The sequence below is a fragment of the Canis lupus genome, chromosome 3 (assembly GCF_048164855.1).
Source record: "Canis lupus baileyi chromosome 3, mCanLup2.hap1, whole genome shotgun sequence".
Classification (NCBI taxonomy): domain Eukaryota; kingdom Metazoa; phylum Chordata; class Mammalia; order Carnivora; family Canidae; genus Canis; species Canis lupus.
In genome coordinates, this window is record NC_132840.1 from 45,460,779 (window position 1) to 45,478,635 (window position 17,857).

The 17,857-nt window shown below is 40.2% G+C and overlaps 1 protein-coding gene across 6 annotated transcripts in view; it reads right to left on the reverse strand.

Annotated features, from left to right (window-relative positions):
• Positions 1–1,399: 1,399 nt before the first annotated feature.
• Positions 1,400–17,857, reverse strand: part of SLC35D1 (solute carrier family 35 member D1) — a 47,561-nt gene continuing 31,103 nt past the window's right edge. For 3 of the 6 annotated variants that reach the window (XR_012028224.1, XR_012028228.1, XR_012028226.1), the window contains 2 exons: positions 8,326–9,573; positions 1,400–6,638 (listed from right to left, as the gene is read on the reverse strand). Coding sequence is in view for 1 of the 6 variants with exons in the window: in XM_072820733.1 (XP_072676834.1) it covers positions 6,530–6,638 (109 nt within the window). In the remaining 5 variants the exon portion in view is untranslated. The remainder of the gene's footprint in view (positions 6,639–8,325; positions 9,574–17,857) is intronic. The other 3 variants (XR_012028227.1, XR_012028225.1, XM_072820733.1) reach the window with 1 other exon arrangement.

Below are 17,857 nucleotides of genomic sequence, written 5' to 3' on the forward strand. Positions count from 1 at the left end.
TTAGGGTATTTCCTGGTCAAGCTACTCAGAGGCTTAGACACCTTGATTACGCAGATGAAATATTTTAAAAGTAGAAAGATTAGCACTTCTTTCCTTTGAATTTGGCACAAGTATGTCAGAGACACAGGGTATACTTAATTGTAGGTACTATTCATTCAAAATATTTGTATGGCTATAAAGGAAAAATTCCTTCTGTATCTTCTCTCAATATTCTACTATTTACCAAGAAAATCCATAATACCTGCTGCATTAACCACAACACAGTCTTGACACTATCTGGAGCATCAGGTCCTGTAGTTCACTAAAGACTCACGGGCTCCATGCCACATGATTATCACCTCCATGACTGTCACCCCACCCCCTTCCAAGTCAAATCTCAAGTCCACGGTTAACTTGTGCATCTGGGCAACCAGCTATAAACCAGAGCTTCCCAGGACCTGCTCAGGTTTGAATACTTTGTTATGATAGGTCATAGAACTCAGGAAAAGTTTATTAAACTACCAGTTTCTGGGAGGCCTGGGTGGCTCAGCAGTTGAGGGTCTGCCTTTGGCTCAGGGCAAGATCCCGGGGTCCCTGGGATCCTGGGGGCCTCTGCATGGAGCTTGCTTCTCCCTCTGCCTGTGTCTCTGCCTCTGTCTCTCATGAATAAATAAATAAAATCTTTAAAAGAAAAAAACCTATCAGTTTCTTATAAAAAGATGTAGCTTGGCAACAACAACCAGATGGAAGAGATGCATGGGGCAAGGTATGTGGGAAGGGGCAGGGAGCTTTCCTGCTCTCTCCTTGAGCACCATCCTTCTAGCTCCTCCATGGGTTCAGCAGCCTGGATGGAAGCTGTCCAAACCTTGTAGTTCAGGAATTTTTACAGAGCCTTCAATGTTGACATGATTAATTAAATCATTGGCCACCAGTGACTGCTCGAACCTCCTGTTTCTCTCCTCTTCCCCCAGGAGGGTAGGGGCGAGGAGACTGAAAGTTCCCAACACAAATCACCATGGTTGGTTCACCCCACAACCAGCTCCTACTGACCCTTTGGGGCTCTCCAATGGTCACTCAGGTGCAGTTGTTCAAAGAGGTGCATTATGAATAACAAAAGACACCCATTGCATCTTTATGGATATGGACCTATTTAAACAACTGGGAGCAAAAACAGATGTAAGAGCTAGAGGAATATCTCTTGTTATAAAGAACAAGAGTTTTAGGAGCTAAGTGCCAGGAACAGGGACAAAGACCAACTATAAATTTCTATTAATAACTCACACTATCATGATGGCAAACTGTTTATTACAGGGTTCCAACCAACCAATTAGATGCTTAAGTGTGGGCAGACTTATGGCTCTTAGTATGCACTTAGAAAGGAGGAAAAAAAAAAAAAAAGAAAGGAATTTTAATACATGTGTTCAGGAAAAAAGTATTTATTTGACATCTTTACAAAAATATTTAGGCACATAATTTTCATGTTTATGTCACCTGATTTACATATTTCAATCCTTAGTATGGTTTAAAAACACTAAAATGGTCATTTGGTAAATAGGATCTGTATTGAAAAAATACTGTGATAGGCCAACATTTGTAGACAAAAATCAGTTGATCATCAGCATGAGAAAGAAATATTTATGAACAAAATAATCTCTAAAAACACTTTTTGTGAGACAATAAATCTAACCAGTAGATTTCTTTTTAAAAAGTAATTCAAAAAAGAAAGCTTAAAAAAACCCTCCAGTGAATGTCTTTTCTTACCATCATGAAGTGGCACCCTCACATAAGACCTAGGAGACAGGTTCAGAACACAGTGATGGTGCCTGAGGCTCCCAAACACCCACTCCCGAGGGAGGCAGAGAGGCGTGGACTCAAGAGGCAGCACCAAGCGAACGCGTTTAACTTGGAAGAGGGAAGAAGGAATGTCTGGCTTATAGAGCCTGGAGAGGGCTTCACACCTTAAGAAGACAAAACGGGAAAGTGTAACTCTGTCACCATTCTGAGGTGAATATAGAAAGTACTTTTTTCTTTTTTGAAATTCACCACCAAAATGTAAGTGACTTCGTTTTTTTTTAAAAACAGGTGGAATCACCTGTATCACATAATGGGCACAATTATATCCAGCAGTTTTTTTTTTTTTAAAGACAACTATTATTTAAGCATTCCAGAGGCAACAAAGTACAGAGTCACATTTTTCAAGAAATACACCCACTGCCCAGCCTCTAGTATTTAAGGAACACAGATTAAGAATCTAGTTTGCCTACAGTCTCACCATGAAATGACAGTAATAACATTTGCTGGGTGCCTAATATGTACTAGGCATTGTGCTGAGTAGTTTCACATCCATTATCTCATTTATTGTGAAAATTACTGTTTTGCCCTCAAGGAGGGAAAAATCAATTACAGCTTCCTTCATAAGGAGGAACTGATAACAGAAGTCCCCTCCCCCCCTTTATCTGCAGGGGATTGGTTCCAAGACCCCTAGTGGATGCCTGAAGCCATAGACAGTACCAAACCCTATACGTGCTTTTTCCTATACATAAATATGATAAAGTTTAATTTATAAATTAGGCATAATAAGAGACTAACAACTATCAATAAAATAGAAAAATTATAATATTCTGTAATAAAAGCCACATGAAGGTGGTCTCTCTCCAAGTATCTTATTGGACTGTACTCACCCCTGTGATGATGTAAGGTGATAAAATGTCTATGTGATGAGATGAAACAAGGCGAATGACACAGGCATTGTGACATAGCATTAAGCTACTACTGACCTTCTGATAATATGTCAGAAGGAAGATCATCTGCCTCCAGACCTTGGTTGACTACAGACAACTGAAACCAAGGAAAGGGAAACTGAGGCTGTGGGGTGACTCCTGTATTATGTAGTTATAGAGAAGAAAAGCATATGTGAAATACAGGGAGGGGGAACTCAGGCTATTCACAGAACTCTTAACAGCCCTGCACTTCCCTTAGAGCTAGAAGAATAGCAGGAGTTATAAAAGTCCTTTTAGATTAGAAAAAAAGTGATTCAGCTCTACGGTGGGTGGCGCATCCCTAATCGTGGTAACTGCTCTTACTTTCAGATCACTGACTCCTTTCATCTCCCTTCTCTTGATATAGGTCTTATGGGTCTGGCTAAAGAATCACACATTCCTTGAGAGCAAGAACTATTCATGGTGGTTTCCCCAGAGCTTAGCATAAAAAAGATGCTCAATAAATCTATGTTCACTGATAAGACCATAATAATGAAAGCAGGTCCAAAATCCTGGGCACTACTCCAAACCAGTCAAATATGAAACTCTGATAGTCTTTCTGTGAAGAACCTCAGCGTAATTGACCTGAACTTTCCATGGATTGTTGATGCAACAGGACTACAGAAAAGTTGCAGATGCACGGTTTTTTTTTAGACCTACATGCTGGGTCCTACAAATGAGAGACTTATAAAGTCAACAGCCATATGAAGCAATTAAAAATCACTGGACACATCGGCAATGTGCAGTGTGGTCAGTCAGGGTTATATGAATCAATCTGGCATGGAATAAAAGCAGAATGGCCAAAGAGGGCTTTGAGGTCATTAACTCAAGAAGAGGAGCCACTAGTCAGAATCTAGTTTTCAAAATTCTCACCACAGCTCATCTGTCTCAAAGGGCAAACTAAGGATTTAACTGTGAAGCTGCCTCTCTTTCTCCCAGGAGGTAGTTAGTAGGTCACAGCATTTTTGCCTTGTAAGTTATCAACCTTGGAGCAAAATCCTGACATTCTGGGTGAGGTCAGAGTACCAGGTAAACCTCCAGCTCACTATAACCAAGCCTAACTGAAAAACTCCAAAATTGGCTGGCCAGTCTACTCAGTCTCTGGCTTCCCCAGGCTGCTTTCTCTTATCTTGACGTGGTGGTAGTCAAAGGGGGCAACCAGCAATCAGAACACAGACGGGGCAGGCAGAAGCTGCAACTTGCCAGTCAGAAAGTCAAGGACAGGTGGCGGGCCCTAAGGTCATGTGCATTTAGCGAGGCTGTAATTACACGTGGTTTTCTCAAACCTAGAGAGAGGACAGATCTTCAAGGAACCTGAACCTGGAGAAACAGTTCAATCCCTCCTGGGGTTCTAGCCCAACAGCTCTAGACACATCCAAAGGCCTTTCATGATGAGAAATTCTACAACACAAATTATTTCTAAAGTCAAACTTCCCTCCATGTGGCTTGACAAAAGAAGGAACAAAACCACTAACAGTAACTCTCACGATGCCTTTCCACCTCATCCAGGCAAAACCTGGATCACAGATTTTGGCAGTGGCAAGCAACATTCACAGCCAGAATCAGCTGAGGCCAGCCTGGAATCTAGACAGAAGCTCTCCTATCTCCTAATCTGCAAAGCCTATTTATTCCTCTTTTACTCCAGATTCAACCAAGTACTTGCCTCCTTGACAGAGCTCAAGCTAAATCAGCCAGTGTCCCCATTTCCTCACTTTCTCAGAAAAAAGGGGCAGTTAATCAGTGGCAGCATAGTTCAACAGAAGAAACATGAATTTTTACTTCTTAGCAAGCCACTGACTTCCTCTGAGTCTTGTTTTCCCATTGGTAAGAGAGACAAGAAAAATCTTACATAAGATAATATCCTACTCCCCCCTCTGGAATTTTCTCAGGTCAGAGGACCCTGAAAAAAGGGAGCCTTGGGAGCTTTGGGCTTAGAAGCTGGCCTTGAGGCTAATTCTAGGGACCCAATACCACTGGCCAGGCTTTAGGAAAGACAAACGCAAATAAAGGAAACACACGAATATGAAAATGACCTCAATATAATTTTTTGAAAACAAAAAGAAATCAAAACCTTCCAGGCCTCCTGTTAAGCCATCAAAATATTGTTTGGAGCAATAGAGCCCTGTGGTGGATTCCAACCCCAGTAAGTAGAAGTTAGTGTGTACCAGTGCAAAAGTACCCAGCTTCTTCTACACTGACTGCACAGCTGGCCTGTGCAAACTCATACTCAAAGTTCATGGATATCTCTGTGCCAAATCACTGGGCTGTGATGAGTGAAGCCCCTTCCTGCCCAAAGAGGCAATGTAGACAATGCCCATTCACAGCTGCTCTCGCAGGATGCAGCAAAAGAGAAGCTGCCATGCCCAAGGAACACAGAAAGTAGGCGAGAGTATCCGGAGGAGACAGGTATGCTCATGCCAATATGGAAAAGGATGATATGGCTCTAACACGGACACTGCCAGACAAAGACCAAGCCTTGACAATACAGACACATCTAAAAAGTCTTCCCTCCAGCCCCAAGCAATACATTCAGAATTGTAAGACTTAGTTGTATTAATTCAGAGGAGTAAAAAGAAAGCAACCAAAGGGAAGCACAGGAAAGAGATGGTGGCCACCTTGCTTGCCTGTCATTTTCACTTAGAGAAGAAGGGCTGAGCTGCATGTTTTACAAAATGCAGTTTTCATGCAACTCTTGATCTTGGGGTATGCATTCAAGCCTCACATTGGGTATAGAGTTTACTTAAAAAAGGAAAACAAAAAAAAATTTTAAATAAACAGAATGCAGCTCTTCACATGCATGTCCTCCCATATCGTAGCACCTGGTTTCACCATTGTGGGGTAGGTAGGGGCAGGTACTTCTAAACCCATTTACAGACTCACAGTTTGTTTCTAAGAGCTAAAAAAAAGCTTCTGTGACTTGTTCAGAGTCACAGCATCTTCTGAATGGATCATAAAGTTAAGTTTTCTCTCTTGACTCTCAGTCACAATAGCAGGGGTGAGATCATTCAACTACTTCCAAAAGCATCTCTGTACCCTCAGCACTTAGCATAATGCCAGGTACATATTACATACCCAGTACATTTTAGTTGAATGAATGAATCACATAGATGAATAAATGAGTAAAAGGCCTACTTCCTCCATCCCTTCATTATCCCCATCCTACACAACAAAGAGGGAATAGCATAATTTCAAAGAATGCACTGTGCCCATCCCATGATTTCTTAGGGAAGCCAACATAGAAACCAATACAACTTCAAAGCCCACGTATTTTTTAGTGCCAAAGTTGTCATCTTTAGCAAATGCAGTGATGACACCATGATGAAGAAAATGCTAATGGTAAGAAAAATTCAAAAAGGAGAAATTTAAGATACTTGGCTGCATTTCTAGGAGAAGGAAGGCTAAACTGCCTCTCTATGCAGCAACGTTTGAATGAGGAGGCCCTAGTCGAAGCACTGTATATATGCAGCTCTAAAGGACACCTGGATATCAAACTATGGAATAAAATATCTTCAAAACACCGATGTTTCAATGTCGGCATAAAAGAAATAAATTATAAAGCCCAGTACATTTTCCAGTTTGATATAAATTAATTCCAATGGCATATTTAAAATAGAGACAATTATAAGTTTCTCTCATAAAATTTTAAAAGGCAGCAATCAATCCTTAGATTGTACAAGTGCAAAGGAATGGTATTTTCTCCATACTCAAGACACCTCAGTGTCTGTATAAGAATTGCCAGTGTTCTCGGTTGATCAAAAACTTGGGCCTATGTAGTCGAAGCAATTCTCTGGTCATACTGCTCCTTTTCCCTTAATGTCCAGCTTGTTACTGGCCTCTGACTGTTTGCTCAGCTGCTCTTCAGAGAAAGTGATGTAGGAATACACCAGGCTCCCGGCAATGCTGCAAAACAGAAAACCACCATCAGGGAGGAAAGGAAGGAACGGCAAATGTATGGGAGACTGGTGTTGAGGACTGGAGTCACTTTCCTAAGTCAACAGCACACAAAATTAAAACAGACACAGTGTCTTCATCTACAAGAGATGCTCCCTCATCATGGATATCATCCACTGTTGTTGATGCTTTGAGGAAATGAATGTTTGCACATACCTGCCAGCAGGACAGGAATATGACTTATTGAAATCAAAAACCTTAGAATTCTGCTTATCTTCTGACCTAGCAATCTACTTCATGGGAGAATTGTGTACGTCTTCACAGATTTATCAAGAAAGAGTTTACCACAAACTTTATAGCAGAAAATTAGATAAACGGTAAATGTCCCAAGAGGGAATTATATAAATTCATACAATAGAATATATGTATCTCATGAAATCATATAAAATGAAAACAGCAATGACATCTTAAATGAAAAAATAATCTCACAAAACATGAAGTATTGTCTAATCCCATTTTATTTAAATAAACATGAATATGTACATTGATATACATCAGAATAAAGTCTACAGAGAATATAAGACTATTAATGGTTACATCTAGATGGTGAGATCACAAGTGATTTTTTTCTATTTTCTGTATTTTCAAAAATAATAACTCAAGACAAAGAGATGTAATTTTTAATAAGAATGAAAAACATCCCAATTACTAAGTAAACATGCAAACCTTGGGGGAGTCACAGAGCAGGTTTCTCTCTGACTAGAATCAAGTTCACAGTGGAGAACCTATCACCTGAGCCATCGGTCTCTGAGCTGGTTTCTGGTACCCCTCACTTGTCTACCACACTTACCACCAGGAGGGTATGCGTGGAGGGGGAGGGAGAGGTAGTGATTATACTTGTCTATTTTCTGTGGCAACCTCGAACCCACAGAGGATACACATAGCCCCGTTGCACCAGTCACTAACTACAAATAAGCTGGGGGAGCTCACAGAGACTAGACTGTTTTGACGTGCTCTTTGGCTAAGCCTGACACCTGTGACTCTCTTGAGTCTCTAGTGGGCATTTTGGCCCAGACTCTGCTTTTAGACCTTCCTGTCCTGGATTTGGCCTTCCACCTTTTGCCTGACCACTCGATTCAGGAACTTGCTGCTTATTTGAAATTAGTTCTATTCTCCTCTAGGATTTGGGGTTCCCAGCTCCACACCAGCTGCAGCAGGGTAAGAGATGCCTAGCTCCTGCAAATAAGGAAGCAAAATCAGGCAGTCACAGCACTTAATCTTCAAATTGTGACCATTTACTAAAGTCTACTACGTCAAGCATTTAACATACATCTGCCATTGCAAGGTTCCTGCAAAGTACAATATCCCTTCATTTTGAAGACGAAGAAACTGAGTTCCAGAGTCACAACTTGCTCAGGGCCATAACATATCCTAATAATGGATCAGAATAAAATAAAATCCATGTCAATCTGATTTTCTCCACTGAAACAACTTCCTCCCTTATGGCCCCTGCTCCATTTGATGTTAGAGATATTGGTCCTTATTCTGTTCCAATCAGCCTATAAATCTCTAAGACCTTACTCTTACTTAGCTCTACAAAGTCCTTTGCACTGGCCTGACACTATATGGAAGTATGATAAGTAACTGCTGGGCCAATATCTGTGACGGTCCATTCAAACAAAGCAGCCTTACGAACCCAATCTTTGTGCCAGTTTCATATCCTTCATCTTCTCCTTCATCTGGTAGTTTTTTTCCCCCCATTTCTTCTTTTTTTCTTTTTAGAGAACCTGATCTCTCAGACTTTTCTAGAAACTCTTCTGGTTTTCTAGTGCATCAAGTAGATGATTTCCCTGGTAACTGGGCCAGGATCCAAGGAAATGGCTTACTGGAGCCTTCCTGACTGGAAGCTAAAAATTCTTTGAGGTTCACATGTTCATGAGAATCCATTTCCCTTTGCCTCCAACCCCACCCCACCTCACAACCAAGCAGAAAGATTGCTCCTTCCTTTCTTTCATTCTGTCCCCTAGGTTCCTCCTCCCACAACAACCTTAAGCATAACAATGCTTTATTTTTCCTGACAAGACAATCTGATGTTTGTACTAAGCTGATTTCACCTGGATAGAAATAGTAGAGCAGTGTAGGATTGAAGAAGACAAAGAATACTCCAGAATTTCTTTCAGGCCTCATCCTTATGGTGATCCTACATCCTTAGCATAGTGAGTAATGAAAAAACATGGACTTTGTGGAGTTAGATCTTGGTTCAAAACCTGAATATACTGCTAGCTCTATGCCCCTTCGCAAATCTATTAATTTCTCTGAGATTCTATTTCTGTATTAATAAAATAATACTATCTATAAATGAGATAATGCATGAAGAACCTGATCCTGGCACATGGTAAACAATCAGGAAATATAAATTCCCTTCTCCGCCCCTCCCCGTCAGCCCTGCTAAGCACAGACTAGAGGGGAGATGCACTGTTAGCAAAGGCAGGGTGGTATAGTACATAAACTTCACCTGATGCAAGAGGAGGGCACATTGTTGCCACAAGGTTGTTTGAACCAGGGCAAAACCAAACCACAGAGACTGCTGTTCTAAACTCTGGGGATTAAAGAGCACAGACTTTTCAAATTCTTACAAGTTCCAACATGAGGTAATAATAAAAGACTTTTCATTTCATCTTTATTCCTGACTTTAACATGATCAAATATTCACATTTTCAGAAATGGCCATTCCCAAATCATCTGAAGAGAAGAGAATCCATCAACAATGATCCTGTGTGCCAAGCAGTAGTAAGTTGATGCTTTGGAAAGGAATATAGGGCAGCCCCGGTGGCACAGCGGTTTAGCGCCACCTGCAGCCTAGGGCATGATCCTGGAGACCCTGGATCGAGTCCCACGTCAGGCTCTCTGCATGGAGCCTGCTTCTGTCTCTGCCTCTGTGTCTCTATGAATGAATGAATGAATGAATGAATGAATAAATAAATAAATAAATAAATAATCTTTAAAAAAAAAAAAAAAGGAAAGGAATATAAATTGCATCCTGGCAGTTTTGGTAATGAGGGTAAGCTTTGAGGAGGGGAAGAGGAGGCTGGAGAAAACAAACGAAAAATCCCAGACTCAGGGTGGGGCAGTCTAAATGAATCCTGATACATCATTACCAAATGGTTTGGAATTAGGATCTTCTACAACTTCAAACCAAAAAAAAAATTCTCAATCTATTGGCTCCATAAATATTCACATTAAAGATGATGACTTCTGATACTCTGGATTTATTTACATATTTGACCATCCTAAATACTCATTTTTTTAAATCTCAAGCAATTTTCCACCTGCCTAATATTCAGATCACAGTGCTACCAACTATGAATTCACTGAACCCACTGTGACAGACAAAGCTGGGAGATAAATAGAAGAGAAAGATGAGGCTCCACTGAACCACAGACACGGTCTAGTTAGAATACTGCAAGACTGGCTGGAAAGGTGCTGATTGGTGCCACTTCATCTGCTCTGACTTCTCATCTTCCCAAACCATGCAGACATAATCTACATGTCCTAGACCTGTACATATTTACCAGCGTCAGACAATTAGCTATCTGTTCTACAAATATATGCTAGAAATGCCTTCCATATAGCGACTCCATGGTCAGGGAGCAAGAGCCTTAAGGTCCAGTCTATCTCCATCTCAACCTTGCATCTGACACATCTGCTCATCTAGCCGGGCAGCTCTGCCTTTCAGATTAGACTCTGTCTTCTGTGTATTCCACCTGTACAATATGTCAACGTATACCAAACCTATGACCCAGGGTAGTTTGACTTTTACTGCTATTTCCTAAAATACAGTAATTCCTCCCAAATAATTGCAATGGGACCTCTGGCTACATTCTTCCAATACCCCATCTTAACTCCCCATATAGCCCACTGGGAAGCCTTCTCTCCTCTTTCTCACCAGCCAAATAAAGCAGAGCCATGTTGCCTCTGTATATATCACCTTCCAGAGCTTTCCAATCTAAACAGAGAGAAGCACAGAGGTGTTATGGGGTTGACTGTTGATGCTGACATTCACAAAGGTCTATGATGGTGGACAAGTTACTTAATCTCTCAGAGCCTCAGCTCTGTGAAATAAGCCCATCTGTGAAATGGCAATTAGAATACCACTCTTTGAGGACTGAAAGGAGAATTAAATTATGTAATTTATATAAGAGGCTATATAAAACTATATAATTTTATAATTTAAATTCTATACTTCATTATATAATAGGGCAATAGACCATTTCAAAAGGTTAGCATACAGTAGACATCCAATAGGGATAACAGTCAAAACGCCAAAGCGCACCAGGAGCTAATATTGCTAAAAAGCAAACAGAAGAAACAGGTTTTGCCAATTGCTGCTCTTCCTCCTCTTCATGGCTGTACATCCACTCACCCAGAAAAATCAAGGAGTCCTAGGTATAGTAAGTCCTTTGTCTTTGGTCATCCCAAAGAGGCCTTAATTGTACTCAGTGAGCAAGCCTTGACCTAACCTCTATGATCCGCAGTTTAGCAGTAACCCTCATAGCATCTTCCAAGTTGGGTATTTCTCCTTCCTGTGTTATGAGATACTCGAGGTGCCTCACGCTCAAGGCCAGCCTACTTCTCCAGCACTACTCTTGTGGAATCCCTTACTCCAGCCATCCCAGAGTACCTGCTGCCGATCCTCCCAGTCTCCCATCCAACACCTGCACTGGCTCTGTGCTTTTGCCCATGCAGAATTCAATGGAATACCTTTTTCCCTTCTATTTCCACCTCAAATCCTACCTACTGCTCAAGAACTCATATAAGTAGCCTTTCCTTTATGCAGTTTCCCAAGCAGACAACCTCTGCCTTATGACACGTTCCAGTCTGGACAGCTACTTTGTGACACTCTTGTGATGACAGCTGTGGAAAGCTCTCAAGAGAATGTAGAGAAGTGCCTCATCATTGCTGCTGTTAAGACCATATAAATGCCTAATGTTATAATAAATGCTTTATGATTCCTACATGAATGAAAGCCATTACTGTTAACTTCATCATTTTATACTTTCCCTCCTCCTTCTGCCTAAGTGTCAACACAGTGGGCAAAGTAATCCCGTTAAAGCTAAATCAGATCATGTCACTCCTTTATACAAAATCCTCCAACATCTTCCCCGCTCTTAAATGTAGCCCCCACTCTGTTACTCCACCCCATTACCTGCACAGCCCCATCTCATAACATCCCACCAACCTGGCCTCACTTGTTCCCTGAACACACCTAGGCACACCCCCACTTCAGGCTCTTTTCACTTGCTCTTCCTTCAAGAAACTGATGTGGCTCATTCCCTCCATTTTTTAGGTATTTACACAAAATGTAATCTTCTCAGTAAATGTCCCCACCCCCTAAAATACTTATTCCCCTTCCTTGCTTTATTTTTCTCCATACTATTTATCATCACAGCTAACATTCACCAGCAAATATTTCACTCATTTATCTTCATTCATTTTTCTGTCTCCTCTACTAGAAGGAGAACTCCATGAAAGGCAAGGATCATGATCAGTTTTTTTTTTTTTTTCATGATCATTTTTGATAGCAGCTCTATTCCCATTGCCTAAAACAATGTTTGCCAGGTATTAACCATACTCCCCAGCTTAATTACAAATCCCCTGAAAATAAAAATTAGTCTCTGGCTTTGCATACACTAAGTCATCACTTTCACTAACATATGCACAGAATGGGTTCAATTATTCTGATTCTTACTTTGCCTACCAAAGGAGATAGGAGAATAAAGACAAATGAGTGGTAAAAAAGGAGGTAAACAAGGTGGCTCTGGGAATGTTCAAAACAAAGAGGGGCCACTTAATCTCTTATCCCATGTGCCCTTGCATGGCTAAATCAAGGGGCAGATTTTTCTAGTCAGATCAGGGTTAGATCACAGTTCCACTTCTCACTAGGGCAGCTATGTGCCGTTGGACAAATTACTTTACCTGACTCTCAACTTCAGTGTCATGTGAACTGGAGATGACTAAACGAGCCGGCACTGTAAAGGTGATGTCATGCACATCGTACTCAACAACTTTAACTCCCTATCTGTTGCCTTTCCACCATGTATTTATGTCCCCTCTACACTAGGGTAAGTGTGGTCTGTGCACATACTTTAAAAATAGAAGTACCTTTGTCAAAGATCTGTCTGTCTGGCCAGGATGAGAACCATTCCATCTGCCCAGGAGTTTTAGGAATTCGCCCAGGAGTAAATTTAGAAAAATAAATAAATAAATAAAAGGCTCCTAAATCCTGTAGTGATGTTTTTGGAACTCATGGGCCGTGACAAGGATATTTTTTGGTTTATTATTAATAACTGATATGAATCAGGCAAATGTTCTAAGATCAGAATTCTGGAGAGGCCCAGATAAGTTTGTTATTATTGTTGCTGTTGTTTTTAAACACTCTGCACTAGAAAAAGGTTACTGAAAAACAAAATCATATAAGCCTTAAAACTTGTTTTCTGCCCACCCTTACTGTTTAATGTTAGTTTTTTGGAAGAGGGGATTTTCTTAGCTATTCAGAAAGAGGTTTTTTGTTTATGTGTTTGTTTTGCTTTCTTGATATCTTTGATACTGTTCCGTCAACTTGGGGCTGAGTCCAAACTATCTTCAGCACATCCATCATTGGCTATACTCCTTTTTCTTTGCCTCTTTCTCTGCCTCTTAAAAAACCTTAAAATGTGGTTAGATGCCTCCTATCAGAACTAAAAGGATAATATATTTTATGGTTCCTTCCACACCTGCAGGAAATTCCTTCCAATGTCTTAAGTCTCCCGCAAAATAACTAGACCTACTGAGCACATGGCAGTTTCCACAGGACTCCCACAGGATGAGTCAGAGAAGTTTAGTGGCAAAATTAGGACAGACAACTCTCAAGTTCAGAAACTGAGAGCAAGAAAACAGGCTGCGAAAGGTGAATTACAAATAGCTTGAGGCAGTCCTGTAACAGAACACAGTTTTTGCTATATTCCATTTCACTGCTCTTCTGTCAGGAATTATGATATAACCAGCAGCTAGCCAACCTCCCTAGATTCTATTCGAAAGTCTAAGTTACTCTAGTGACACTGATACCAGTTATATAACTCTATAAATAGCCTAGTGGATATTACATCAGCAGCAGCTAACTGGTAATTCAAAATATGTCCTTCTCGCTCTCCAAATCAGAGAATCACTCAGCCAAGGAAAAGCATATGTCCTTCAGGAGAAGTCTGGAACCAGAATAGAGTCTACCAGGATGGAATTATGCAGGAGGAAAAGCAGTCTGAAAATCAGAAGCAACTTACGTTTTCTAAGGAAATAGGCAAAGAAGTCCAAAATGAGGGAATAGATTCAGGTGCTGAACAGAGGTAGTTAGACAAAAGGCCTCAGGAACCAACTTTGAAGCTATTCTGAGCTGTACCATGTCCCATCTCAGAGACTGTGTAGACCCTTGTGTGCCTCAGAACAGAAGCTACAGTAAAATGAGTTTTGTGATACTAAAGGAGGCTGACTTAAGAATATGTAACCAGTATGATGTCATGTCATGAAGGGAGATGAAAATAAAATTAATCCATTCATCTATCCACTACTTACCAGACTGTGGTTAAGAATAAAGACTTGGAAGGCAAATCATGAATTGAATACTTATCAGCTGGCTATGATGGGGCAAGTTTTTTTAAGGATCTCTGGGAAATGGAATATTCCACAGCATCTATTTCACAGGGCTGCTACAGAGATTAAGTATAATACTCAGGACAATGCCCAGTACAAGTAACACATAAAAAATATTGGCTAACAATTTGTTATTATTACTAGTTGAATGCTTATTATGGGCCAGACGCTGATAAATATTGGCACAACTGTAAATAAGACAAGTGATTTCTGCCCTCAAATAGCCAACAATCTAAAATGGCAAATGGAGACATATTCAGTACTAGGCTACATCGTAGTTACTCAGTCATTTGCTGAATGATAATGCATTAAGGAAGGAGAACTTGGGACTCTGAAATACAACCTGTCTGGGTTAAAATCCTTGTGACATGAGTTACTAATCGTGTGACCTTGGTAGACCTAAAGGGGAATGCACCATGTCTCTCTAGAACATAATGCCTAGCATACAGACACATGCTTCAGAATGCACTCAGCTTACTTGACTTTTTCTAGGCTCAGCCTCCTCATTTATAAAATAGTGACATTAAAAAACAAAAGAGTATTATAAAGAACTAGGCAAGGAAAAAAAAAAAACTAGGCAAGGTACTGGAACAACTGGATATCTATACTGAACACACACACACCAAAAAGAATTTTTCATTCCAATCTTATACAATATATAAAAATTAATCCCACAATGGGCTATATACCTAATTGTAGAATAAAACTGTAAAACTGGAAGAACACATCAGAGAAAATCTTTGTAACCTTGGGCTAGGTAAAGATTTCTTAGATACCTAACACTGAAAGCAGAGCTCACAGAAGAAAAACTGATAAAGTAGCCTTAAAAATTGTGCTCTTCAAAAAAGAGTATTAAGAAAATGAAAAGACAAGCCAAAGACTGGGAAATAATACTTGTAAGTCACATATCTGACAAAGGATTTGTATCCACAATAAATAAAGAACTCTTAAAACTTTAGAAAACGAAATAAAATTAAAAAAAAAAAAAAAAGGGCGCCTGGCTGGGTCAGTCAGTAGAGCATACACTTCTTGATCATGGAGTTGCAAGTTTGAGCCCCATATTGGGTGCAGCAATTACTTAAAAATAAAATCTTAAAAAAAAAAACAAAAACCCAATTTTTAAAAAATGGGCAAAATATTTGAAAAGTCATTTTACCAAAGAATATATACAGATGGCATATAAGCATGAATCATTACAGAAAGTAAAAACACAATGAGCGGCACCTGGGTGGCTCAGTTAAGCATCCAACTCTTGGTTTCGGCTCAGGTCATGATCTCAGGGTCCTGAGATCAAGCCCCACACTGGGCTCCACGCTGAGTGCACAGTCGGCTTACGTTTTTCTCTTTCTCTCTCCCTCTATCCTTCACCCCCCACCACTCTCTCTCTTTCTCAAATAAATAAATCTTTAAAACAAAACAAAACAATGAGATACCACTACAGACCTATTAAAATGTCCAGAATTTAAAAAACAAAAACAAACTGACAATACCAAGGGCTGGGATGTGGAGCAACCATTATAAAGCATCATATGTGGCTGAGGGATATGCAAAATGGTACAGACATTTTTGAAAATAGTTTGGCAATATCTTATGAAGTTAAACATACACTTACCAGACAACTCAGGAATTCCACTCCTAGGTATTTACCCAAGTGAAATGAAAATTTATGTTCACAAACTTTTAAGCAAGTGTTATAACAGCTAAATCAAAAGAGCTAAAAACTGGAAGCTACCCAAACATCTTTCAGTTGGTGAATGGATAAACAAACTGTGATATATCCCTAACAGAATATACTCTGCAATAAAAAGTTACAATCTACTGATACATACAACAACACAGAATCTCAGAATGCAACAAGGAATCTCAAATGCAGTATGTTAAATAGCGAAAGAAGTCAGACCAAAAGCTACCACTTTATGACATTCTAGACACTACAGGAAAAGAAAACGGATCTCTATTGGGTTGAGCAGAGAGGGAGAGGTTCAATGCAAAGGGACATGGGAAGATTTTAGAGATAATACAACTGTTTCATATCTTGAACGTGGTAGTGGTAGTTACATGACTGTATGCATTTGTTAAAACTCACAGAACACTAAAGGGGTGAATTTGACTGTATTTAAATCATCTATTCATTTTTTTAAATGGAAGGAAAAAAAGAATCACAGATGAAGATGAGTCCCAGAGATTCTAGGAATTCTAGCCTGGGAAGTTATGAGGATGATGTCATTATCTGGAAAGGCTACATTACTTAGGCCAAAGACACAGGCCAAGTCCACCAACTGATGGAAATATAGAAGCAGGCTTGTTGCCTTTTTGGGCTTGGGTGGTGAGCACTCAGTAAGTGGCTACTGGGAAAAGGCATTTAGAAGAGTTGAAGACAGCCAGGCTCTCAACAGAGCCCTACTGGGGAAAAAAAAAAAATCCTCCTAAATCACAGAATCAATTTGGATGAAGCCTGAGTAAGCTACCAGTGCAAACCTCCTGCTTCTTGCACTTGAATCACAATAGAGACAAGGCTATTTAAACTTTTCCTTTTTCTTTTTTTTTTTTTTTAAAGATTTTATTTACTTATTCATGAATGACAGATAGAGAGAGAGAGAGAGAGAGAGAGAGGCAGACACAGGCAGAGGGAGAAGCAGGCTCCATGCAGGGAACCGGACTTGGGACTCAATCCCAGATCTCCAGGATCACACCCTGGGCTGCAGGCGGCGCTAAACCGCTTGAGCCACCGGGGCTGCCCTATTCAAACTTTTCTTAAAACAACAAAGAAACTAGGCAGGGTAGAGGTAAGCTAGATGTATCTGGGTCTAATCATAGAATCTTTTAAGTCGGTTCCACACCACAGTGGGGCCTAAAACTGGGCCCAAACTCCTGACCCTGACATCAAGACCTCAGCTGAAATCAAGAGTCAGATGTTTGACTGACTGAGCCACCCAGGCACCCCTAATTATAGAATTTTTAAGAATATGATTTAATTAGTGATTTCCTTCTAAGTGCAAAGGTGTACTGACACCATTTCCAATTCAAGTGAAATATGACAGCCACTTTAAGTTTGGTTTTTACATTAAAAAAAAAAAAGTAGGGGGATCCCTTGGTGGTGCAGCGGTTTGGCACCTGCCTTTGGCCCAGGGCGCGATCCTGGAGACCCAGGATCGAATCCCACGTCGGGCTCCTGTTGCATGGAGCCTGCTTCTCCCTCTGCCTGTGTCTCTGCCTCTCTCTCTCTCTGTGTGACTATCATAAATAAATAAATAATTAAAAAAAAAAAAAGTAACATTCACAACCTGTGAGTTTGCTTACCAACTAGTGGAAGTAGTAAAAAAATATAAATAATAAAACCGTAATTTTCCTTCTAAAGAGAAAAAGTGAAAAAAATTAGATAACATATACTTTCCTCTACAAAAGCTGAAAAGCACACTGTAATGGAAATAGTATTCAAACAAAAATTCACTGAATTTTAATCCCAACTCTGCAACTAACTTGGCTGGTTAAGTACATCAATCATTCTCCCTAGCCTTATAATAAAAGAGGTAAAGAGACAGGAT